Here is a 20,289-nt window from a genome sequence, read left to right on the forward strand (position 1 = left end):
ATGGCCTCTGCACCTAGAACCACCTCAATAAGCCTCTGTGCATCCAGATCCCCCACACCTAGACCCCCACTGAGCTGCCTGCACCTAGATAGTCCCACACAGAATCCTCTCATCCCACACCTGAATCCCCCCACACTGAACCCCTCCACACTTGGATCCTGCTTGGTTGAGCCTGCCTGTCCCACACCTGGTGCGGGGCAGCAGGGCTCAAGGGTGTTTCTGGGGTAGGCCCAGGCCTTGTGCTGTATCACGGTTGGGTGCAGCCCCACCACTGAGTCTGTGCCCCGGGGTGGAGTGTGTGGAGGCTGCAGGGTGATCCCCACCTCCATACAACAGCCAGTGGTTCCCACCGCCATGCTGGAGCCTCTGCATTTATTTATTGACAAATAAAACTTGCAGGATTTTGAAGAATTTTAAAATATTGTGTGCAGAATTTTTTATTTTTTGGCGCAGAATGCCCTCAGAAATAGAGTCTGATGAGCCAGAGTACCACTCCAATCTAACAGACTCACCCTTGAGACTCAGTTCCCATGTGATTACAGTCATGTGATGTGATCTTATGTTGCAAATAATATGACCCAGAGCTACAGAATATCTGTCACTGGGCACTCTAAAGGCATTTATTCCATTAAAGGATATCGGCTGGAGTGGTATTTTCAGTAAACCCTTCAGAGTACCTTGTTCCACGTTTAACACAGATATTAACATTCATTCAGTTCTCCCTATTCACGAACATAACAAGGAACAAATATAACCAAAACCAAGAAAAAAAATCATGATGCTTAGACACATTTCTGCCCTGATGAATTAAATACATTAAAACACATAAATAAAAGGAAATAAACAAAGACTGCTGCTCTTAGGATTTATTTTATTATTCCCAAAGGATCATTGTTTTATCATGTTATATCATCTTGCTTATTACATTGTATAAAAAAGGTATGGAATTACACAGTCATTGAGTGTTAGCAAGCAGCAAGAAACCATTTAAAACATAGAATAGCTGTATCCTTAATTCAAATTTCCTATGGCAGAGTCACATGAAACCACAAAGTAGTGGTTTTACTAGTGACAACTTTTTTGTTATTGATGCCATGATTTAACAGAGGTTGCATGAGTAAATTTGAGAAGGAATTCCTAACCACAACACTGAACAGTCAAAACATTATGGATGGAATTTACCTTGGTGTAGAGAGCCTCACAGAAAGCCCAAGACACTACTTAACTGTTTCAATTGGGTTGGTTGTATGGGGCATTTATGGGCAAGCATCCATGGAAGGGGTCTCTATGTCCCTTGTGTACCATGAAGGGTATTTCTACGCTCACTCCTTATAGGTCAACGTGGAAGAGATCACTAAGATACAAAGGGGCAGCATTCCCATTCCAACTGAAAACTAGAAGAGTTGCTGAGGAGGATCTCTGCGGCAGCCATGCTGCCTGTCTTCAGGTTAAGAAGTGAACGGCATCTCCAGAACACCCACTTAATTCCCTGCAAAGAGTCCGTTACCTGGGTTTTGTGTGGAGAAGAGTGAATTTCACCCCATATTTTTAAGACAAATGTTGAACTGTATTTTCAGACCTATACACATTCTAAGAAGATTTTTTACAGTCAAACTTGGATAAAGGTGAACATTTTCAAAATGGATGCTCAATTACATCCACCCACTCAAACATGTTCACTTAGGATGGATTTCTATATGGAACTCCCCTGCTGGTCAAAATCCCCCGGAAAAAATCAATTTTCCTAAAGTCGAGTTTCCTTTTCTGGCCAGTAGGTTGTCTGAATTAAATAGTCGCTATTGACAAAATTATCTTTCCTGGTTTGTACCGAGACCATTCCTCTCCCTCCATTGGCTGCGATGTTTTCGTCTGGTGGAATGTATCTTTTCTTTAAGACGAAAAGGACTGCAATACTCAAGAAAATGGACATGGTGCCCAACACCACGGTTAATCCCAAATATATGTATCTATAAAAAAAGAACCTCAATCAGTCTTCCATAAAGGTAATACACAATTAATGCCTCAGATACATCTGAAAGAATTCTGCAAAAGGGAGTCATTTATAATTCCGATAAAATTGGTAAAACTGAATGAATATGGTGTTCATACAAGGTTCTGTTTAACACCCTGAGTTTTAGCCATATATCAGGTACAGCATAGGCAGTGGCAGTATGAGCTTCCCACACACTGAATCTACCCATGTCCTTCAGTGGGAGAGAGCGAGGGAAGTTTCTGGAGAGACCATTTTTAAAGGCAAGAGGAACGTTTACAACTCTTCAGCAGCCAATTCAAGCCTTAGCAGTTTCATCAGAGATACCAACAAGACTGGCATTTCTGTGACGCAGGCATTTATTATTAATAATTATGAACTATTATAATTATTTGTTACTGTTTTACAGAAACACCTGGAGTCCCCAAATGAAAATGGAGTCCAGCCAGCTTCCTAATCTTTCTCTTTTTTTCCATAGGACTATTCAAAACAGGACTTACTCCTTACCTAACTTCTTGTCTCCTCAGTTGTGAGACCTACCAGCAGCCCTGCTTCCCCCAGGTCTCCTTTTTACCAGAAAGGAGGAGACTATTATATGCCAACCCCATTTCCCAGCATGTCTTTCTGTTCTAGTCTCTAACTCCTAGATGTTGTTCCATAGAACATCTCTGAGAATGTCACCGTCCTGGGAAGAAATCAGTACTTGTACTGAACTTAGGCTGGTCCTTAAAGAGCTAGCACACCTTGTTACAGGCTTTTGTGGCTCCCTGGTCATAATGCCTTGTTGTGATCCAGCTCTGTATTGTCCCAATGTGCAGCAGCAATTAGCTACCAGAGTCTGGTCTGCACTAGAGCTAGTAGGAAAAAAAACTGGGGGGGAGGGGGAAGGGGGAGAAAGAGATGTTTCTGAAGAAAATTTAAACTTTCTATAAAAAAGAGGGGGGACTGAATAAATACCAGTCACAAAGTGCCCCAAACTGAAAAGTTTCAGCCCCAAATAGCCCCAAGCCAAAAGATTTTTGATTTTCCATCATTTCCCCCCCCCACACACACACACACACACTTTTCTGGTTTTGGGGTTTTGCTTTCAAGAAAAGCAGATACCTTCCATGATAATTTTTGTTTAATTAAAAACCCAACTGTCCATCCAAAAAAGTTTTGACCGGTAATTTTCTACCAGCTCTAGCCCTCAGTGTGTAAACATAGTTAAAATATGTGAGCTGAAAGAATGAATTCACCAGATCTCTTACCTAAATGCATTAGAATCATATAGTCTACACGCTCCTCTTCCCCCACACCTTTTGCTTCCCCATTTCAGGCAAGTGGTGTCTATTGACACTCCAAAATATACTGGGGCTGGGACTCCTGCTTTAAGTATTAAACAAACAAAGAGCATTAACGTGACTTTTGCATAAAATATCATTAATTGTATATATTTATTAACAATATGATACAGTACTACAATGTACCCAAATGAGATGAAATGTAGAACCAAACTTACCAAGAACTCTTATTGCCAAAGTATAAATGCCTAGCGCAAAAGATTTGAGTTGTGGTTTGATACATCTTAAAAAAAAAAGAAATGATTGTTAAGGTGAAATAAAGCACTAATTACAAGGGGAAGGCCTCGATTTTCCACTCAGTTCTGACAGTTTTACTTTGAGGTAATGCCATTGATTACACTGACACTGCAACAGGCATGAATTTAATGGGATGGCATGAAAATCAGGCTTAGGAATTCCTAACGTCTAACTTCAACAGGAAATTTCAAGAAGACAGCAGTGCATCTTCAAACTGAAACAACTTCTAGGAGTTACTCACACAGCGTGGGGAAAATTAGCTCTGCAAACACACAGCCAAGCATTTTAAAAGCCTTTTGATTCAACGTTGTGATGGCTAGTAGTATGGACATAGCTCTGGTGTAAGTAAATGAGTTTTGCAGTCACAAGGACTGCAGGGTCATGCCCATACATACATAGCAAACAAACATTCTGACCTGGAACCCGCAAAGACCTTAAGCACAGGCTTAACTTTAAGCATATGAATAGTACCACTGAAATCAATAGGACTATTGATGTGCTTAAAATTAGGCATGTGTCAAAGTGCTTTGCTCTACCTGATATATGCATTTCCTCGTGTTAATGGTAGTTAATAATACAATTTATTAATGTCTTGGCCATCCTGTTAAGCATATGTAGCTCAAAAAGAAGGCTGAAGCTAAATCTGTACTGTGGATAAATAAAATGTTTTGGAGTTTAATCCTACAAGGTACTGGGTGCCTCCTGAAAGCTAAGAAGAACACACAAATTCCACTGAAATCAAGGGTTGTGGTGCTCAGACCCACTCAGGAACTGTTTAACTCCTTGTAGGATTAATCCCTTTCCCCACAACTATGGGCAAAGTCACCTACGAAGACTCATTATTTTCCTCAAAACCATTTCCAGACTATTATCTAAGGATGGCAGCAATGATATACCGCAAGAAACAGTCACCTAGTGTCTTGAAAAGACATTCCAGGAAGTCGTCCCTTCAATGGGTATTTTAAAAGAATTTTAAAGCCTCTTCAGAAGATTCTCATTTACACTACGACCCATCATTTACACTGCTCTGACTGACTACTTTCAGGCCCCTTTAGACGGCCACAGCAGTGTCAAGAAGCCTTAGTGTAAATGATAACCTGGCCCTCCATCTATTTAACTAACGCTCAAAAGTACACAAAAAGCCTGCATCAAAAACATAACTGAGAAGTATCCAAAGTCAAAAGAATTTCTTAGCAACCACATTTATAGGCCTGATTCTCAAATGCCCTGCCCTTGTGCAGTCATTTACACCAGTACAAAAGTAGATGTAACATTAATAGATCAGAATAATCTCATATTTTTACACTCACATTACACTGGTGTAAATGATGACACAAAGGTTCAAAGAAATAGTGAATCAAGCCCCATCTACAAATAAAATTAATACATTCAGATGCTGGAAACCAAGAAAGAGAGATTTGGTATCTGAAATCTGCGTCTTTATATTTAAATTGCTCCTTTATTTAAATTATTCCTTATACTAAGGAGTTGCTCCAATTTGACTGAAAATTTCATCAGAGCATTTGTTTAACTAGTATATCAGCTCCTCAATAGAAGCTATATTTCCCCATGTACTGAAAGCCAGTCCATTCAGAGATGACTTAGGGGACCCTTCTTCACTTAATAGCCCTCTATTAATAGCATGCCTTTACTTAAATTACTCCCGTTTGCATTTCATTAATGCCACATACCTTCAATAGTTTCTAAAGTCCTTTGGCAATCCTAATTAGCCTAATACCTTTAAAGGAATACTACAATATATGAATCAGTCACTGGGCATAAGCACATTTCACTGATTTTAATCTTGTACACCCTTGAAGTAAATGTCACTAAATCTTAAAGTCTTGTAGGGATTTAGCTTCTGCATTCATATGGCACATTTGGATCTCACATTTCATATTTCTGCCAGTTTGTACCGAGTACCAGAACCAACTTTTAATGTTAGAGTTGGCTGAAAATGCCAAAAAAAAAAAATCATTGGCAAAATGGTTGCTTGAATGAAAACTGCAAATTCACTTGGGCAGTAATTTTGTTTCTAAAGTGCACATATTCACATTCTGTGAACATAAGCTCATTTTTGTTTACAAAAATTTGCTTGGAAAGCCAATCATTGAATGATTTTCACAGTAATGAGCAAGTTCATAAAAATTCAAATGTGTTTGGAAATGATTCGTGAACAGACAAATGAACTGATTTATTTTTTAAAATTCATTCATTTTGTTAATTTTCTAGGGGCCAGATTCTGATGCCCTTACCAATGTTGAGTAGTTTGCAATTAGTCCCATGGGTTTCAATGGAATTACTCACAGAGTGAGGGCATCAGAATCTGGCTCACAATAAATTGACTAAATTAACTGATTTTTTTAAAATAAATATAATCCATTTTTCTGTTTACAAATTATATGCAAACAAAGTTTTGTGTATCAAGTTTTATCTTTTGATTTATATAATGAAAAGGGTTTTTTTTTTAAATTTGTAATTATTGCTGAAAGCATTCCAAAACTGCTCCATATAGATAATTGAAATTGGAAAAATCACATGGTAGCAAATCTCTAGGTGTGTGGAGTCCAGGCAACTTCAACCGACTTCAACACAGGGAGTTCTGTCTTCTTCAGATAAGAAATATAGATGCCTTTGAGTTGAAAATTTAAATGGTGGCTTAATAATTTATTACGCTGAGCTTTTACATTTCCTATACTCATTCCAACAATGACCAGTGCTCGTTCTGTACTGGGAATTTTTTGCACTTGGTGTTGCTACACAAATGCAAACTCCCCTCTTAGATGTGCTGTCCTGCCGCAAGAAGGGATTTGTACTGAGGCAGCTTACCCTGGTTTGAAACGAAACTGGTGCAAACAAACAAAACAAGAATAGACAGGGTCTTAGTGATATTGAACCTGAAATCATCAATACATCAAGATTTGAGGCAAAAGCATGAGTCATAAACCCCTCACTTGTATGGGCAGTCATTACTCAAGTGAGTGGTTGCATTAACTGAAGAGGGACAACTTGCATGAGTAAGGAGAACTCAAATATATTCTGATAAGATTGTTCTTTGCCAAAGTTATTTCCTGCAACAAAAGAAACCATTAGGGTTTGAAGTAGTTCTCTTGTGAGCTCCAATATTCCACTGGAAAAATACTGGTATTTCTGGGATTATGCTAGAATCACACTTGAAATTATGTTACTTCAGTATCTCATGGTGCCATTTTTGCATAAAGCCCGATATTCAGAGTATTTCCAGCTTTAGCACTGTCTGTCCAGGATGATACTTAAACTCTTGCAATGACAAAGGCTCTATGTCAGATGAGTTTCAAAAGCTGGGACAACTTGAAATACAATCTGACACCCGCCACACTCTGTTACCTAGATGTTATTTTTTTTTGCATTTTGGAAGCTAGGCAAGGGAAGCTGAAGGGAGTATGGTCAAAGGAACTGAAGAGGAAAGCTTTCCAAGAGGCAGTGAGATTGATGCCTAAAATGTAGGTTCTTGGAAGTCAGAGAGAGCAGACTGAAACTGAACCAATCAAGATTATACACAAGTCATATTATATCCCCCATATATTTTCTGAAAATTAGCTTGCAAGCCTCTATTCAGTACTGGATAAGTCATGGTGCCACTGGCCCACTATTACATATGACTGTCTCTGTGAAAGGCAGTTATTGATACAATTAAAAAAATTCAGATAAATTCTACTTTTGTAATGTTACTTAAAAGATTTTTAACTGATAATATGGAATTACTCATTTGTCATGAATCCTAAGGAGAGGATCTGAGTGAATTTTCAGCTTCTAGTTTGATCCTAGTTCTAGGTTCTTTTGTAATTATTTAATACATACACACACACATTTAAATCAATGGCATTTGTGGGTATTCAGTATCTATGAAAATTTGACTAACTATGCATACACACAAGGCTTGAGTCTCATGTACACTAAGGTCATTTGCTACCATTCTGGCAGTTTAAAGGGCATTTAAAGTTATGTAAGTTTCCACGACCAGAGCTATAAGAAGTGGCCTTGGTGTAAATGAGAATCAAGCCCAGAGTATTATTTTTTAATAATAACAAAGTGAGCATATGTACTCTGATGATAAACCTAAATAAGAAGCTATTTGTATAATCTAATCAGAAGCACGATGTAGCTTAGCTGGTAGCATTTATATTGCTATACACAATTTTGTCAGGATGCTTTTTAATGGTTAAAAAACATTCTGAAATCTCTTTCCGCTACCTTTAAGATTTGTCAGAAAGGACACCCAAGATTATGAATGAAGACAGAAAATGGATTTTAATATCACCTTGAAAACATTTGCCAATATGAAAAAAAATGATCTCTATTTACCTTAGAAGTAATATGTATCCAGGTGTACCACCTATTGACAAAGTATATGAAGTGATGACTGATATTACCAGAAAATACAGAAACATTTTTGGACATTCCTTTCCTTTTTGACATGCTCCCATCACTGCTGAGGAGCTTCTTGATGGAGATGCTGTAATTCCCAAACAGCTGCAATTATAAAATACCTGGAATATAGCAGGTAGAAGTGTATGTTTATTGAGATTGCTAAGTATAGCAGAGGAGTAAGGGAAAATGACCACCTAAAATGTTACGATATTGTACACTGTATTTTTCCAGACCCTTGGACAGTCAAAATCTGTGTGCAGTCCAAAACTAGAGTTAGTCAAAAGTCTTCCATTGAAAAGTTATGGTTTTTGCTTTAAAAAAGTCTTTTTTCTTGAAACAGAAATTTCCAAAGAAATGTCCACTTACTGACAAAATATTTCAGGTTTTTGTTTAAAACCCCCAAACTGATAATGGTTTTGACAACTCAAAAATATTTTTTTTTCCCAAATACGATTATATTTTCAATTTATGAAAAGCAGAACATTTTCCACGAAAACACAGAAGCATACCCTAGAAAGTTCTAATCTTCTGTAGCACATTGCTGAAACCCAAGAAACTTAAGGAAACTCATAGATACCTACTTTAAAAAGAATTGCAATTCAATTACTATAACAGAGCTAGCGAGGCTAAGACAGACCAAAGCACCATAAATTATGATAGAAAAGTTTCTTACAGTGGTTTTTCCGCTTCCATTGGATGTTTTGCAACCAGCAAGACAAGCCGACACATAGGTGATTCCATTTTCCCCACATATAGGATCCCATTCACTTTTTGAACATATGCATCCCGAATTGCACTCAGAAAAGAGGGTTTGTTCATAGCTAGAGACCTGTTTCGTTCTGACAAAAACCAAAACAAACCGCAGAAACAAAATGAAATGCTGTTTTTCAGCAGCTTTAAGCAGAAATGTCTTCAAACCCTGAGTTATATTTTCAGGAAGATGCACCTGAGTGTGGCCTTGTATCTTTAGTCTACTGAAATGTTTTCTTTCCATTTCCCTTTACAAATATTTCCTCTCTGCTACCAAACAGTATTCTACAATATGCCATGCCTATTAAAATACAGCATATGTTTTAGTAAAGGGACATTGTTAACAAGTGTTTAACAATGTGTATCTCCTGACAGATTATTTTTATTTTCTAAAATATTCATCTGATACATCTGGGGCACAATGCAATTAAACAAAATTGGACCCAAACACTCAGAACATTGGTCACTCTGATGGCAAAGGGGGAAAATCATCCCTACCGAAAAGCTATTGAAAAAGAGGTGGGAAAGTGATCACAGATGGATTGATCTAAGTTGAGGACCTGATCCTGCAGCCACTCGATCTACAGACCTTCCTTTGACCTCAATGGGAGCATCACTCATGGAGTGGCTGCAGAAGCCAGCACAGAAAGCCCATCTAGAAAATCCCTGTGGTCACCTCTGCTGCCACAAACATAAGGAAGCTTGTGCCTGCAGATCTCAACTGCAATGGTGTGAAAAGTGGGAATGCAGCCACTTCCACGTACTGTGCTGACCCTTTCCATCTTTGCCCCATGGAGGGCTCTCAGAGGTGGGGAATCAGCAGAGTTTCAAGGAGGATGGGAGTGACAACTAGTCAAGTTCAATTGGATTCGTCTATCGAAACCTGTTGGGGAAACTGGTATAGATTATTGCAGACAGAGTGTGAAATCTTGGCCCCATTGAAGTCAGTGACAAAACTTCCATTTACTTCAGTGAGGTCAGGATTTCACTCAGAGTGTCGAGTAACTTGCACTATTTCACCCTCCGCAGTTTAAAATCTCCACCTTGAAGGGATTTCTACAGTGGTCCTGCTGGGGGACCCCTACAGCTGGCATGTCCAGAGGCCAGGGGTATTCAGCAGCACACAGAAGCAAGGAACACCGATACAGATGCCTCTTGGCTCGTTTTGCTCTTCAGCTCTCCAGGGATCTGTGGATTAAAAGGGGTGGGACCCCTAGGTTTTTGTGAGAAGCAGCACAGCTCTATTCCCCAATCAGAGAATTCACAGGAAATGTCATGAATTTCGATACATCTACACAGGAATAACCTGCATCGAGAATAATAAGGTGAGTATATTCACAGAAAATGTGAATACCTTGAGGAAGCAGGTTGCTTTAAAATGGAACTTTGCACTCAACGTTGCACTTTCCAACATACCCTTCATAAGACACAGTCAGTCCTGCCACATCTGAGTTCTCACAGCCCATTGCAAATAATGAAAGTAGCAAGAGGTAACCAAAGAAGGATGATCCCAAGGACAGCCTTGCAGCCCCCAAAACATTAATCCTGAATTTTTTCATGATCAGTCCTCCTGAGAATATCCCAAAGGCCACAGCAGGAATGTTGATGAGACCTACAAACAAATGAGAAGAATTAGTATACACATAAACTTTAAGTAGGAGGACCGCTATGCCCCATCAGATTAGCTAAGGGAGCCCACAAAATGAACATTTGGCAACTGTCTGAATGACAACCCCCCGCAACTACAGCTGCAACTTTAACATCAAAATTGTACAGCATCAGCTACTCACTGATTATTATTTTCTTGCAAATTGATTCATTTATGGTGCAAAATCAACATGCCAATGGAATGCAACACAGACTGTTAAATCAGTGTTTCAGTAGGCTTTTACATTCCATCTGATGTAAAGTGCTAGATGGCTACTAGTTATTAATTATTAATTATTATTATATTTCTGTTTCTGTAATGCATATGGACCCCAGTCCATGCTAAACTTTGTATAATGTAAAACTTGATAACTTCATAACAGGACGTTACTAGAAGACACCTTAACAGATAACTAAATACACCAGACTCTCACTAGAACACGCGATTTGGGATCCATGCCAAGTACCGTGTTATAGCGGGGACCGCATTAAAATGAAATTATATTTTTGTGACTGAAATTTCAGTACAGGTATATGTTGTTGTGTATTTGCAAGCTATAGCAGGCTAACGATAGCATCAAAACTCGGAACTGTAGTGAAAAACGAGTCTACAAGACACAGTACTCACCACAGGCGTCAGTGGAAATTGCATTTTGAAACGGAAGCGATTTTAATAAATTCAGTTAAATGCTTTGTTTCGATTGTCCGCTTTCAGGTGCCATGAACTTCCATCTTCGCGTATGGAATGCCATAGAGAAACATCTATCTTCGCATATGGAATGCCATAGACACATTTATTTACACTGTATATATAAATATGTATATAGAATTTTTTGTAGCGCTAATTACCTTCACATCCATAAAGTATAGAAAACCTTAGAAAATAAACTCATGCTTGAAGGAAACAATAAACGAGAAAAAAAAAGTGTTGCTTTATTAGAGATTTAAAGTAGACATGACAATAAACTAGTCTAGTTTTTCTTTAAAAAGTCGGTGAGTTGCTTTTGCTTCTTGCTGCTGTGCTGCTTCCGCTTAGCAAACTGCAAAAGACTACGTAGCTGCATAATTTTTATAGGCTCAACGTCTTGCGTCTCAAACCATCTCAAAGCAGTCTCTAAGTCGGCTACAGTCGCAGCTGACGTTGGAATGACGTCCACTTCATCTTCCTCTTCTTCTTCCTCGGCGAAGGCCAATTCTTCAGCTTCTGGAATGTTGTTTGGTCGTACGGCCTGAAGCATTTGGTCATCCATTAAATTCTTCTGCTTCATCGTCGCTTCTTATCCAGGACTCGATATTTTGTGGCAGAACAGCTACCCCAAGCCCTGACAGTTGCTGGGACAGCTCCTGCATCCACTCCATGTCTGTTCTTCCAACTTCCTCCTCTGTAAATCCCTCGAAGTCGAATTCCTCGTCAGACTGTGATCTGCTTTCTTCATTTTCTTCCAGGAGCAGGTGGCCAAATGACTCTCTCAGTCACACCATCCAACAGCAGTTTATTGTTTCAAAGTGTAATAAATTCTGGGAATCACCACCAATGTAAAAGAAGCCTTTTATGGTCAACTTCTTCAGAAAATCAGTGACAGACAACTCGCTTTCTATCATTTGTCATACCAAGTTCTGTTGATAGTGCTGCTTAAAAATGGTGATAACACTTTGATCAAGCGGCTGGATTTTGGAAGTTGTATTTTTAGCTAAGTATTCAACCTGTATTTTACCGTCACAGGTTCTGAGTCTTTCAGCTGGAGGATCCGCTGGACAGTTGTCTAGTAAAAGAATGGTCTTTTCTTCTAAGCATTTTGCCCACAAATGCTTTCGCACTGAAGGGAGAAATTTGGTGAAAAACCATTGTTCAAAAATCTCACTTGTCATCCAGGAATTCTTGGAGTTCTTGTAAGAAAATGGCAGGCAATTCACATTTACATGATGAAAGCACTGAGGCATGCAAGACTTTCCAATGCACAATGGTTTTAATTTATGCTTGCCTGTTGCATTCACACAAAACAATAAAGAAAGGCGATCTTTTGCCTGTTTATATCCTTCTTTCTTATGTTCATCTGTTCTGACATCCAGGGTTTTATCAGGCAACATTTTATAATAAATTCCTATTTCATCTGCATTGTAAACCTGTTTCTCCGAGTAACCCTCTGCCTGTAAAATTTCCCTCAGCTTCGCAGGATACGATTGCACGGCGTCGGCGTCAGCAGAGCGTTTTTCTCCTGAAACTGCAATCTGAGAGATTCCATGTCTTTTCTGAAATTGCCATAGCCCACCTGAACTCCCCTTAAAATTTGCCATTAAGTTCCTGGTCAAATTTTTCCGCTTGCATGGCTATAAGCGGACCAGCGATTGGAATGCCTTTCTGCTGTTCTTGCACAAACCACACATGTACACCGCAGAATCAAGATCGGCATCATTTGCAAAAAGGGCTCGTTTTCTTTGAAGGCCATGCTCTTCATACAGGTTACGCATGTAAGTTCCAAGCTTGTCAGCATTCTTTAGCCATCCACGAAAGGTGGACTCATTAATGCCAATATCGTAGCTAATCTTTGCCTGGGTTTCGCCATTTCTAAGACATTCAATAGCGTCCAATTTCTCCCTCACTGAGTAAGCCTTCCTTTTGCCCAACATTTTTCTAAAGATAAATACATTTTTATTACATTACATTTGTATGGCATTCTAGGCCTACAGCAATCATCTTAGAGACTTGACTAAATTATTTCAGTGATGCAACTACACACATGCATGGCGATGATGGTAGAACAAAAAACTCGTACATACCTTGGGGAGTTCTGCCCGGGGGAAAATCTTATAGAAATATGACGTTGATGCTTTTTTAGCAGGCTAACTCAGTAACGTACACAATCGTGGACTCAATATTTTGTGGCAGAACAGTTACCCCAAGCCCGGACAGTTGCTGGGACAGCTCCTGCATCCACTCCATGTCTGTTCTTCCAACTTCCTCCTTTGTAAATCCCTCTAAGTCAAATTCCTCGTCAGACTGTGATACAGTATATGTGTCTTTCCTCCAATGATCTTGTATGAATGATAAGGTAATGAACACCAAGGTCACTTAAAATTCAAAAAAATTGTACTATACTTAATTTTGGGATCCATGGCCGCGACTGTGTTATATCTGAATTTGCGTTATATAGATGTGTGTTCTAGCGAGGGTCCGGTGTATACTATAGAAACACATCACTGTGATGTCCATGCTTATTTTGGACTGCCTAGTTTTAGAAGGAAAAAAATCCAGTATCTTATTCTGTATGGCAGATCAGAGATTTCTATAATAGGAACCCAGCAGTGTGACAAAAGGAGGTATGGTTAAATGGATACTCCAGATTCGTAGAGTCTAAGGCCAGAAGGGACCATTATGATCATTGACACTGACCTCCTGTATTACCCAAGCCATAGAACTTCCCCAAAGTAATTCCAATCTTAATTCAAAAATTGTCAGTAATGGAGAATCCACCATGAATCTTTCTAAACAGTACCAATGGGTAATTACTCTCATTGTTAAAAATTACGCCCTAATTCCAGTCTGAATTTGTCTAGCTTCAACTTCCAGCCATTGGATCATGTTATACATGTCTCTGTTAGATTGAAGAGCTCATCATTAAGTATTTATCCCCATGTAAGTACTTATAGACTATAATCAAGGCACACCTTCACCTTCTCTTTTTTAAGCTAAATAGATTGAGCTCCTTGAGTGTATCATATTTCTAATCCTTTAATCAGTCTCCTGTCTTTTCTCTAAACCCTTTCCAATTTGTCAGCATCTTCTTGAATTGTGGGCAGAACCGGACACAATATTCCAGCAGTAGTTACACCAGTGCCAAATACAGAGGTAAAATAACCTCTCTATTCCTACTCAAAAATCCTCTGTTTATGCATCCCAAGATGGCATTAGCTCTTTTGGCCACATTGTTACACTGTTCAGCTCATGTTGAGCTGATTATCCACCACAACCCCCAAATCTCTTCAGAGTCTCTGCTCCCCAGGATAGAGTCTCCCATCCTGAAAGTATGATCTACATTCTTTGTTCCAACATTTACATTTAGCTGTATTAAAACACACACTGTTTGCTCGTACCCAGTTTACCAAGCAATCCAGATTGCTCTGTATTAAGTGACCTGTCCTCTTCATTATTTACCACTCCCCCCAGTTTTTGTATCATCTGAAAACTTCATCAGCGATGATTTTATGTTTTCTTCCTGGTCACTGATAAAAATATTAAATGTCGTAGGGCCAAAAACCGATCTTTTCAGGACCCCACTGGAAACAGATACACTCAATGACGGTTCCCCTTTTAAAGTTTTATTTTGAGACCCATCAGTTAGCTAGCTTTTAATCCATTTAATGTGTGCTATGTTAATTTTATATTGTCCTAGTTTTTTAATCAAATTGTCACGCGGTACCAAGTCAAATAACTTATAGAAGTCTAAGTATATTACGTTAACACTATTACTTTTATTAACCAAACTTGTAATCTCATCCAAAAAAAGTTAAAGTGAGTGTGACAGGATCTATTTTCCATAAACCCATATTTACTTGTAGTAATTACATTATCCTCCTTTAATTCTAGTTAGTTATTGAATCCCATATCAGCCAGCTCATTATTTTCCCCAGGATTGATGTCTGACTGACAGGCCCATAATTACCCAGGTGGTCCCATTTACCCTTTTTTAAAAACTGGCACAACATTATCTTTCTTCTGATCTTCTGGAACTTCCCCAGTGCTCCAAGACTTATTGAAAATCAACATTAATGGTCCAGTGAGCTCCTCAGCCAGCTCTTTAAAAAACATAATTTGAATTTTGAATAACCACAATAAACGGATTGCACACGGTCAACAGACAAAGGGCCAGATCCTCCCGATTTTCTGCTCCAGCTTAACAGTGGAACTGGTTTATTGGGAAATCCCAAGGGTGGAATGGGGCCAGCCCTAAGTCATGCCCTCGTAGTTCCTAGTATAGATGGTATGTTAGAGCATGACTGGAGTACCTCTGAACTTGACTACAGTCTCAGCTCCCAGAACAATCCTTTAGGGGGCTTGTTGCAACAAGGTGAAAGTAAGAAGAGCTCTGAGGTCACTCTAATTTACACCAGGGGCCAGATAGGCAGCCTCAAGACTAGGGGAACGTAAGGGTGGCACAGGGCCATCTTTGACGCTCACCTACTTGGGTCCTGTGTCAAGCGGCGCTCAGACAAACCGGAAGATCAAAGAGCTATTCAATACTTTCAAAAACATTCAAGAAAAATGTAAAGAGAACATCATAAGAGATCATTGATACATAAACAAAAGTGAAATCCACTGGCTAAATTTTTCACTGCAAATTATTTTCTCGGTTCTAATCTAAACTACCATATATCAAGTCTTTTTTCTTTTTAAAGGGTTGTCTATTTTACAGCCATTACATAACACTGATATCTAGTGATACTGACCTGAAACTGTTTTTACAAACAGAAGCAAATTTTTTAAAAAATATATTCATACAATAGTTCATGTTTGGGATTTGATCATTAGGGGTTTTTAAAAAACTATTTCAAATTATTTGTTTAATAAAAAAGGTTCACAACTTTTAAACCCCATGTATCTGCTTTTAAGTATGTCAGAATCCTATTTATTCATTTTCTTTCACATATTTTGGTTTGATTTGTACATGAGAAACAAAGCAGGCTTTGAAGACAGCTACTAGATGGCCCATTAATTATTAGAATAGATCTTATTCAATCCAGTAGAAAACAGTGGTATATATTATATGAAAGACAATATTTTCCATAGCTCTATATTGCTCAGAGGTTTACTCCATACATACAAGTAATACCTTCACTGTATAGCTTGTACGAATTATATGTTTGCCACTGAATTAGAAAGCGTTGTGATATATTTGAATTGCATGTTTCTTTAAACATTCATCTTTACAGGAAACTGTATGAATTCACTGATTTGAAAATGAACATAGTGGAGGTAAGCATGCCTATCAATAGTTTGTAACAAACAATTAAGTATAAAACAAGATAAAGCTAATTTCTGCCAGAGCCTATAGGAAGACAGTTAATGAAGGGTGGGATTTTCAAAAGTATTTGGTGTGGGCCTAATTCTGCTGGCATTGAAGTCAAAGATAAAACTCCCATTGGCGTCTATGGCAATAGAAATGTGACAACTCAGTGCTTCTAAAAATCCCACTTTAAGATTTTTAAAAAGCAGTGTTTAGAATGCTGAGCTAAAAGAGTCACTCCATGATCTTATTTATATAGGTCTGTCATCCCACTACTCTCACCTTGTTAGTTCTACAAAAAGTGCCGGCTCTCATTTGTGGTGGCAGCTCTAAACCCTAGCGGGTAAGCTCTCTGGAGCAGGGACCATGTCCAACTGCGTTGTGTTTGAGCCTCATCTTTGGGAGTGGTACAAACAATACTTAAAAAGTAGCAAGACTTTGCCTAAAGAATGCATCAGGCCCCTTGGGCTGAATAGGAATACTGCAGTGCACCTTTGTACTGTAACTATTTAAACACTTCCAACTGTTTTGAAGTTGCTATGCTTCAGCCCTCTCACAGCCTTTGCTAATCCTGATATTTATCAAAGGAATTCAGGCAGAGATCCTCAGGAAGGTCATTGTTGGCTACCTGGACCACGCTTTTTGGCAGGGAGGAATTCAGTGATCTGCCTTATAGTGATGGCCATACAGCTAGAACGCTTTCAAGCACGGCAGAGCCACATAGCCTTTGCCAAGCATTGTTCCAGTGCTTTGTGAAATTAGATGGGTATTATACCTAAATCATTTCACACATAGCTGAAAGCTTAGCACTAGGAAAATCTTTATATACAATGCAAACTACTGTATTGCTTATATGAATTGTTTTGAATGCTTTTCTGGCCATCACCTTTACTTATCTACATTTCTAGGGGTCTCATGTCAGGAAATTCCAACTTCTATCTTTAAGGAATTAACATAGCACAATGGATCAATGTGACTTTTCCACATATGCTGTGCAACCAATGCTGTCTTGAGGTCCATGAAATGAAGACAGTTTTTTCTGTATTAGATCCGATGAAGTGAGCTGTAGCTCACGAAAGCTTATGCTCAAATAAATTGGTTAGTCTCTTAGGTGCTACAAGTACTCCTTTTCTTTTTGCGGATACAGACTAACACGGCTGCTACTCTGAAACCATCCTAAAGATGTTGCCAAGAAATGAGGGCCTTTGTTTTACATGGCTTTACATTCCTTCATTGAGCTGATGCATTCTGATGCATACTTAAGACAAACACATGATTGACTATAAAGCAGTCTGCAATTTTGGGGGACATGGCCTTTGCTATTATTTATAAGATATCTAGTTCAAATGGAGAAATAAAAAACAAACATGTCAACTTCCAGACTCTCTAGTAAGAGAAATCACATAGCAACAGATGCCTTAATGTAGATTTTGACCGAAGCAATATTAGGTGGATACAATCTTATAGACATCGTGCTAGAAGTGGATCTTGAGCAGGAATTTGAATGGTAATGGCTTTACAGAGAATATCCCAGAGGGCATCCCAGGTGCAGCCAAATTTAACCATGACTCAGTATGATTAATGGCATACTTTTATATTATACCATATTGCACTCCTAGTCCAACCAAATGTTAAACACAATTATGAACTTTAGAATGTGCATGAAGAAGTGCCTCCAAGGTCTATACAAGGACAGCACTGAATATCTAGGCCATTGCAACTGGTGTACTCTTTTCATGACAGGCTCACTGTAACAAGTGAAATAAAATGAAATAACCAGGGATTATCCCCACTCCACCTGTGTATGAAAGATACCTTTTCTGGTGGATCTACCCCTTTCTGTATGAACAGGGACAGTGCTGCCCCAGCTCCAGCAAGGACTCTCTGCAGGGTCCAGGGTCCGCATAGGGCATGGCGATAGTTTATGGGTGGGAACATGTGTTATCTTCCTTAAGTCTCATGGAGAATGCACGATAACATTGATACAACCTGGAAATGGTGGGGGGGAGATGAAGTCAGCAGTAGGAAGGTGTGATCTGGAACTGGAGAACAAGCAGCATAGCACAGACCAACAGGAAGGCAGCAGGAAGAGGTATCTTACAATAAGAGCAAAGTAGGACAACTGAGAGACATACTGGCCTGATGCCGAGTCATGTCACCGTGGCTCACTTCAGCATCACTTATTCTTTTCTTTTTAACATTCTCTTACATGCAAATAACTAAAATTTGTAGGTATTTTACAGGAGGTAAATACGAAGCCCAGCTGGTTTTCTTTATCTCCGTCCATTAATTGAGAATAACATTATTTAACTAATTTCTTAGATTATTTAACTAAATTCTAGAGATGTTATAGCTACTCTGTGATTGGGTCCTGTGATGGGACACCTGCCCCACACTGGCCTGAGAAGGTTAAAACCAGTCTAGGGAGGCTGAGCAGCAGGCAGCCAAAGGAGTGGCTGCAGGGGAAACACCCAGTTAGGGTGACAGCTGCAGACAATTAGGGCGGTGGCTGGACCACTTAATTAGGGCCTAGCTGGACCATATAAAACCAACCATATAAAACCTGCTGACCAGAGCAGGTTAGTCTGCTGCAGGGAGTCCTAGGGAGAAGATTGGCTTCTTAGAGGGCTCCTGCCAGGACTTACAGGCTTGAGGCCCTGGGAAGAGGGCAAAGGAGCTGGAGGAACAGAGGCTGTGGGGAAGTGGCTCAGGGAATAGAGACAGTGAGCTGGAAGGAGGAGGCAGCAGGATGCTGTTTTTTGCAGGGTCCCTGGGCTGGGACCCAGAGTAGTGGGTGGGCCTGCGTCCCTCACACTAACCGCTGAAGGAGAGGCCTGGCTGTCGACTGGCAAGCCACCATGAGGAGTGGCTGGACTCTTGCCGGAGGAGTCCCTCGGAAGAGGGGGAAACCAGATGGTGACATGGTGGGAGGGCCGTGCCAGAAAGCCGACGCCAAGAGAAAGGAGCAGTAACAGGTCTGCAGTTGGAGGTGAGGACAGGAGAGCCACCACCACCTGGGGCGCAACTGCTGGGGCTGAGCTAAATCCTGAAACACCCAGCAGGAGGCGCCAGTGTGGTGAGTGACTCCCTACCCCACTTTCTGAACTTATGCGCATTTTGTTGGAATGGGAAGTCAGGAAGTGAGCAATACTTATAAATATATATTTACGGAAAGTATTTTAAAATTAATTCCTGATTTACGTTATTTTCTTGTGATTGCCTGATATTTTTCTTTTATATTTTCTGGAAGAAGGATAAATAAACCAGAAATGTCAACAATCCCTTGCAGCAGCTCTTGCATACACTTAAACTCAGAATTAATTAAGTGCTAAACCCAATGGTAAAACAGATTCATCTTCAGTATCTGTTTTTTTAAAATTTTACAAGGGAAGCAGAAAGTACAGTCTTCAGAAGCATTTTTTGCCCATTTCTGTCTACCAGTCGGCAATCCATTTTTAAGGCACCAAGAAGTTGACTTAACATACCTATAACAAAATTTGTTTTTGAAGATGATTGCCCATACTGTTGCTCAATATATTTTGGTTTATATGTTACCATGCCAATTAAAGAATTGAACTGAATGATGCTTGCACACAAATATAGAAAGTAAACTGGATTTCCGAAGAGGTTCTTCACTGATGGCAGGAAATCTGCAAACGAAAATGCTCTAGGTTAGTGAAAAGCAAACTGGAAAAATAATAATTAATATGAATACTATTTTGTAATTCACCTTCCCATCAAGGACCACAAAAGGCTTAATAAAGATTAATGAAGTCAGTTCCCCAGCATTGCTGGTAGATGGGTATGATCCCTATTTTACAGATGGGGGTGCGGGGGAAGTGGGTAACAAACTTTCAAAAATGGCATTTTGTTTTGAGTGCCTCACTTTTTTTGGTATTCAACTTTAGAC

The 20,289-nt window shown here is 39.4% G+C and overlaps 1 protein-coding gene across 8 annotated transcripts in view; it reads right to left on the reverse strand.

Moving 5' to 3' along the window:
* Positions 1-851: 851 nt before the first annotated feature.
* LOC125625322 (solute carrier organic anion transporter family member 1C1-like) overlaps positions 852-20,289 on the reverse strand; it is a 47,209-nt gene continuing 27,771 nt past the window's right edge. For 6 of the 8 annotated variants that reach the window (XM_048827207.2, XM_048827242.2, XM_075121950.1 and 3 more), the window contains 7 exons: positions 19,865-20,029; positions 10,147-10,342; positions 8,654-8,819; positions 7,915-8,099; positions 3,492-3,556; positions 3,241-3,358; positions 852-1,967 (listed from right to left, as the gene is read on the reverse strand). In XM_048827207.2, coding sequence (XP_048683164.2) covers positions 1,745-1,967; positions 3,241-3,358; positions 3,492-3,556; positions 7,915-8,099; positions 8,654-8,819; positions 10,147-10,342; positions 19,865-20,029 — 1,118 coding nt within the window. In that variant the 3' untranslated portion in view covers positions 852-1,744. The remainder of the gene's footprint in view (positions 1,968-3,240; positions 3,359-3,491; positions 3,557-7,914; positions 8,100-8,653; positions 8,820-10,146; positions 10,343-19,864; positions 20,030-20,289) is intronic. The other 2 variants (XM_048827233.2, XM_048827262.2) reach the window with 2 other exon arrangements.

The sequence above is a fragment of the Caretta caretta genome, chromosome 1, assembly GCF_965140235.1.
Source record: "Caretta caretta isolate rCarCar2 chromosome 1, rCarCar1.hap1, whole genome shotgun sequence".
In the NCBI taxonomy this organism is placed as follows: domain Eukaryota; kingdom Metazoa; phylum Chordata; order Testudines; family Cheloniidae; genus Caretta; species Caretta caretta.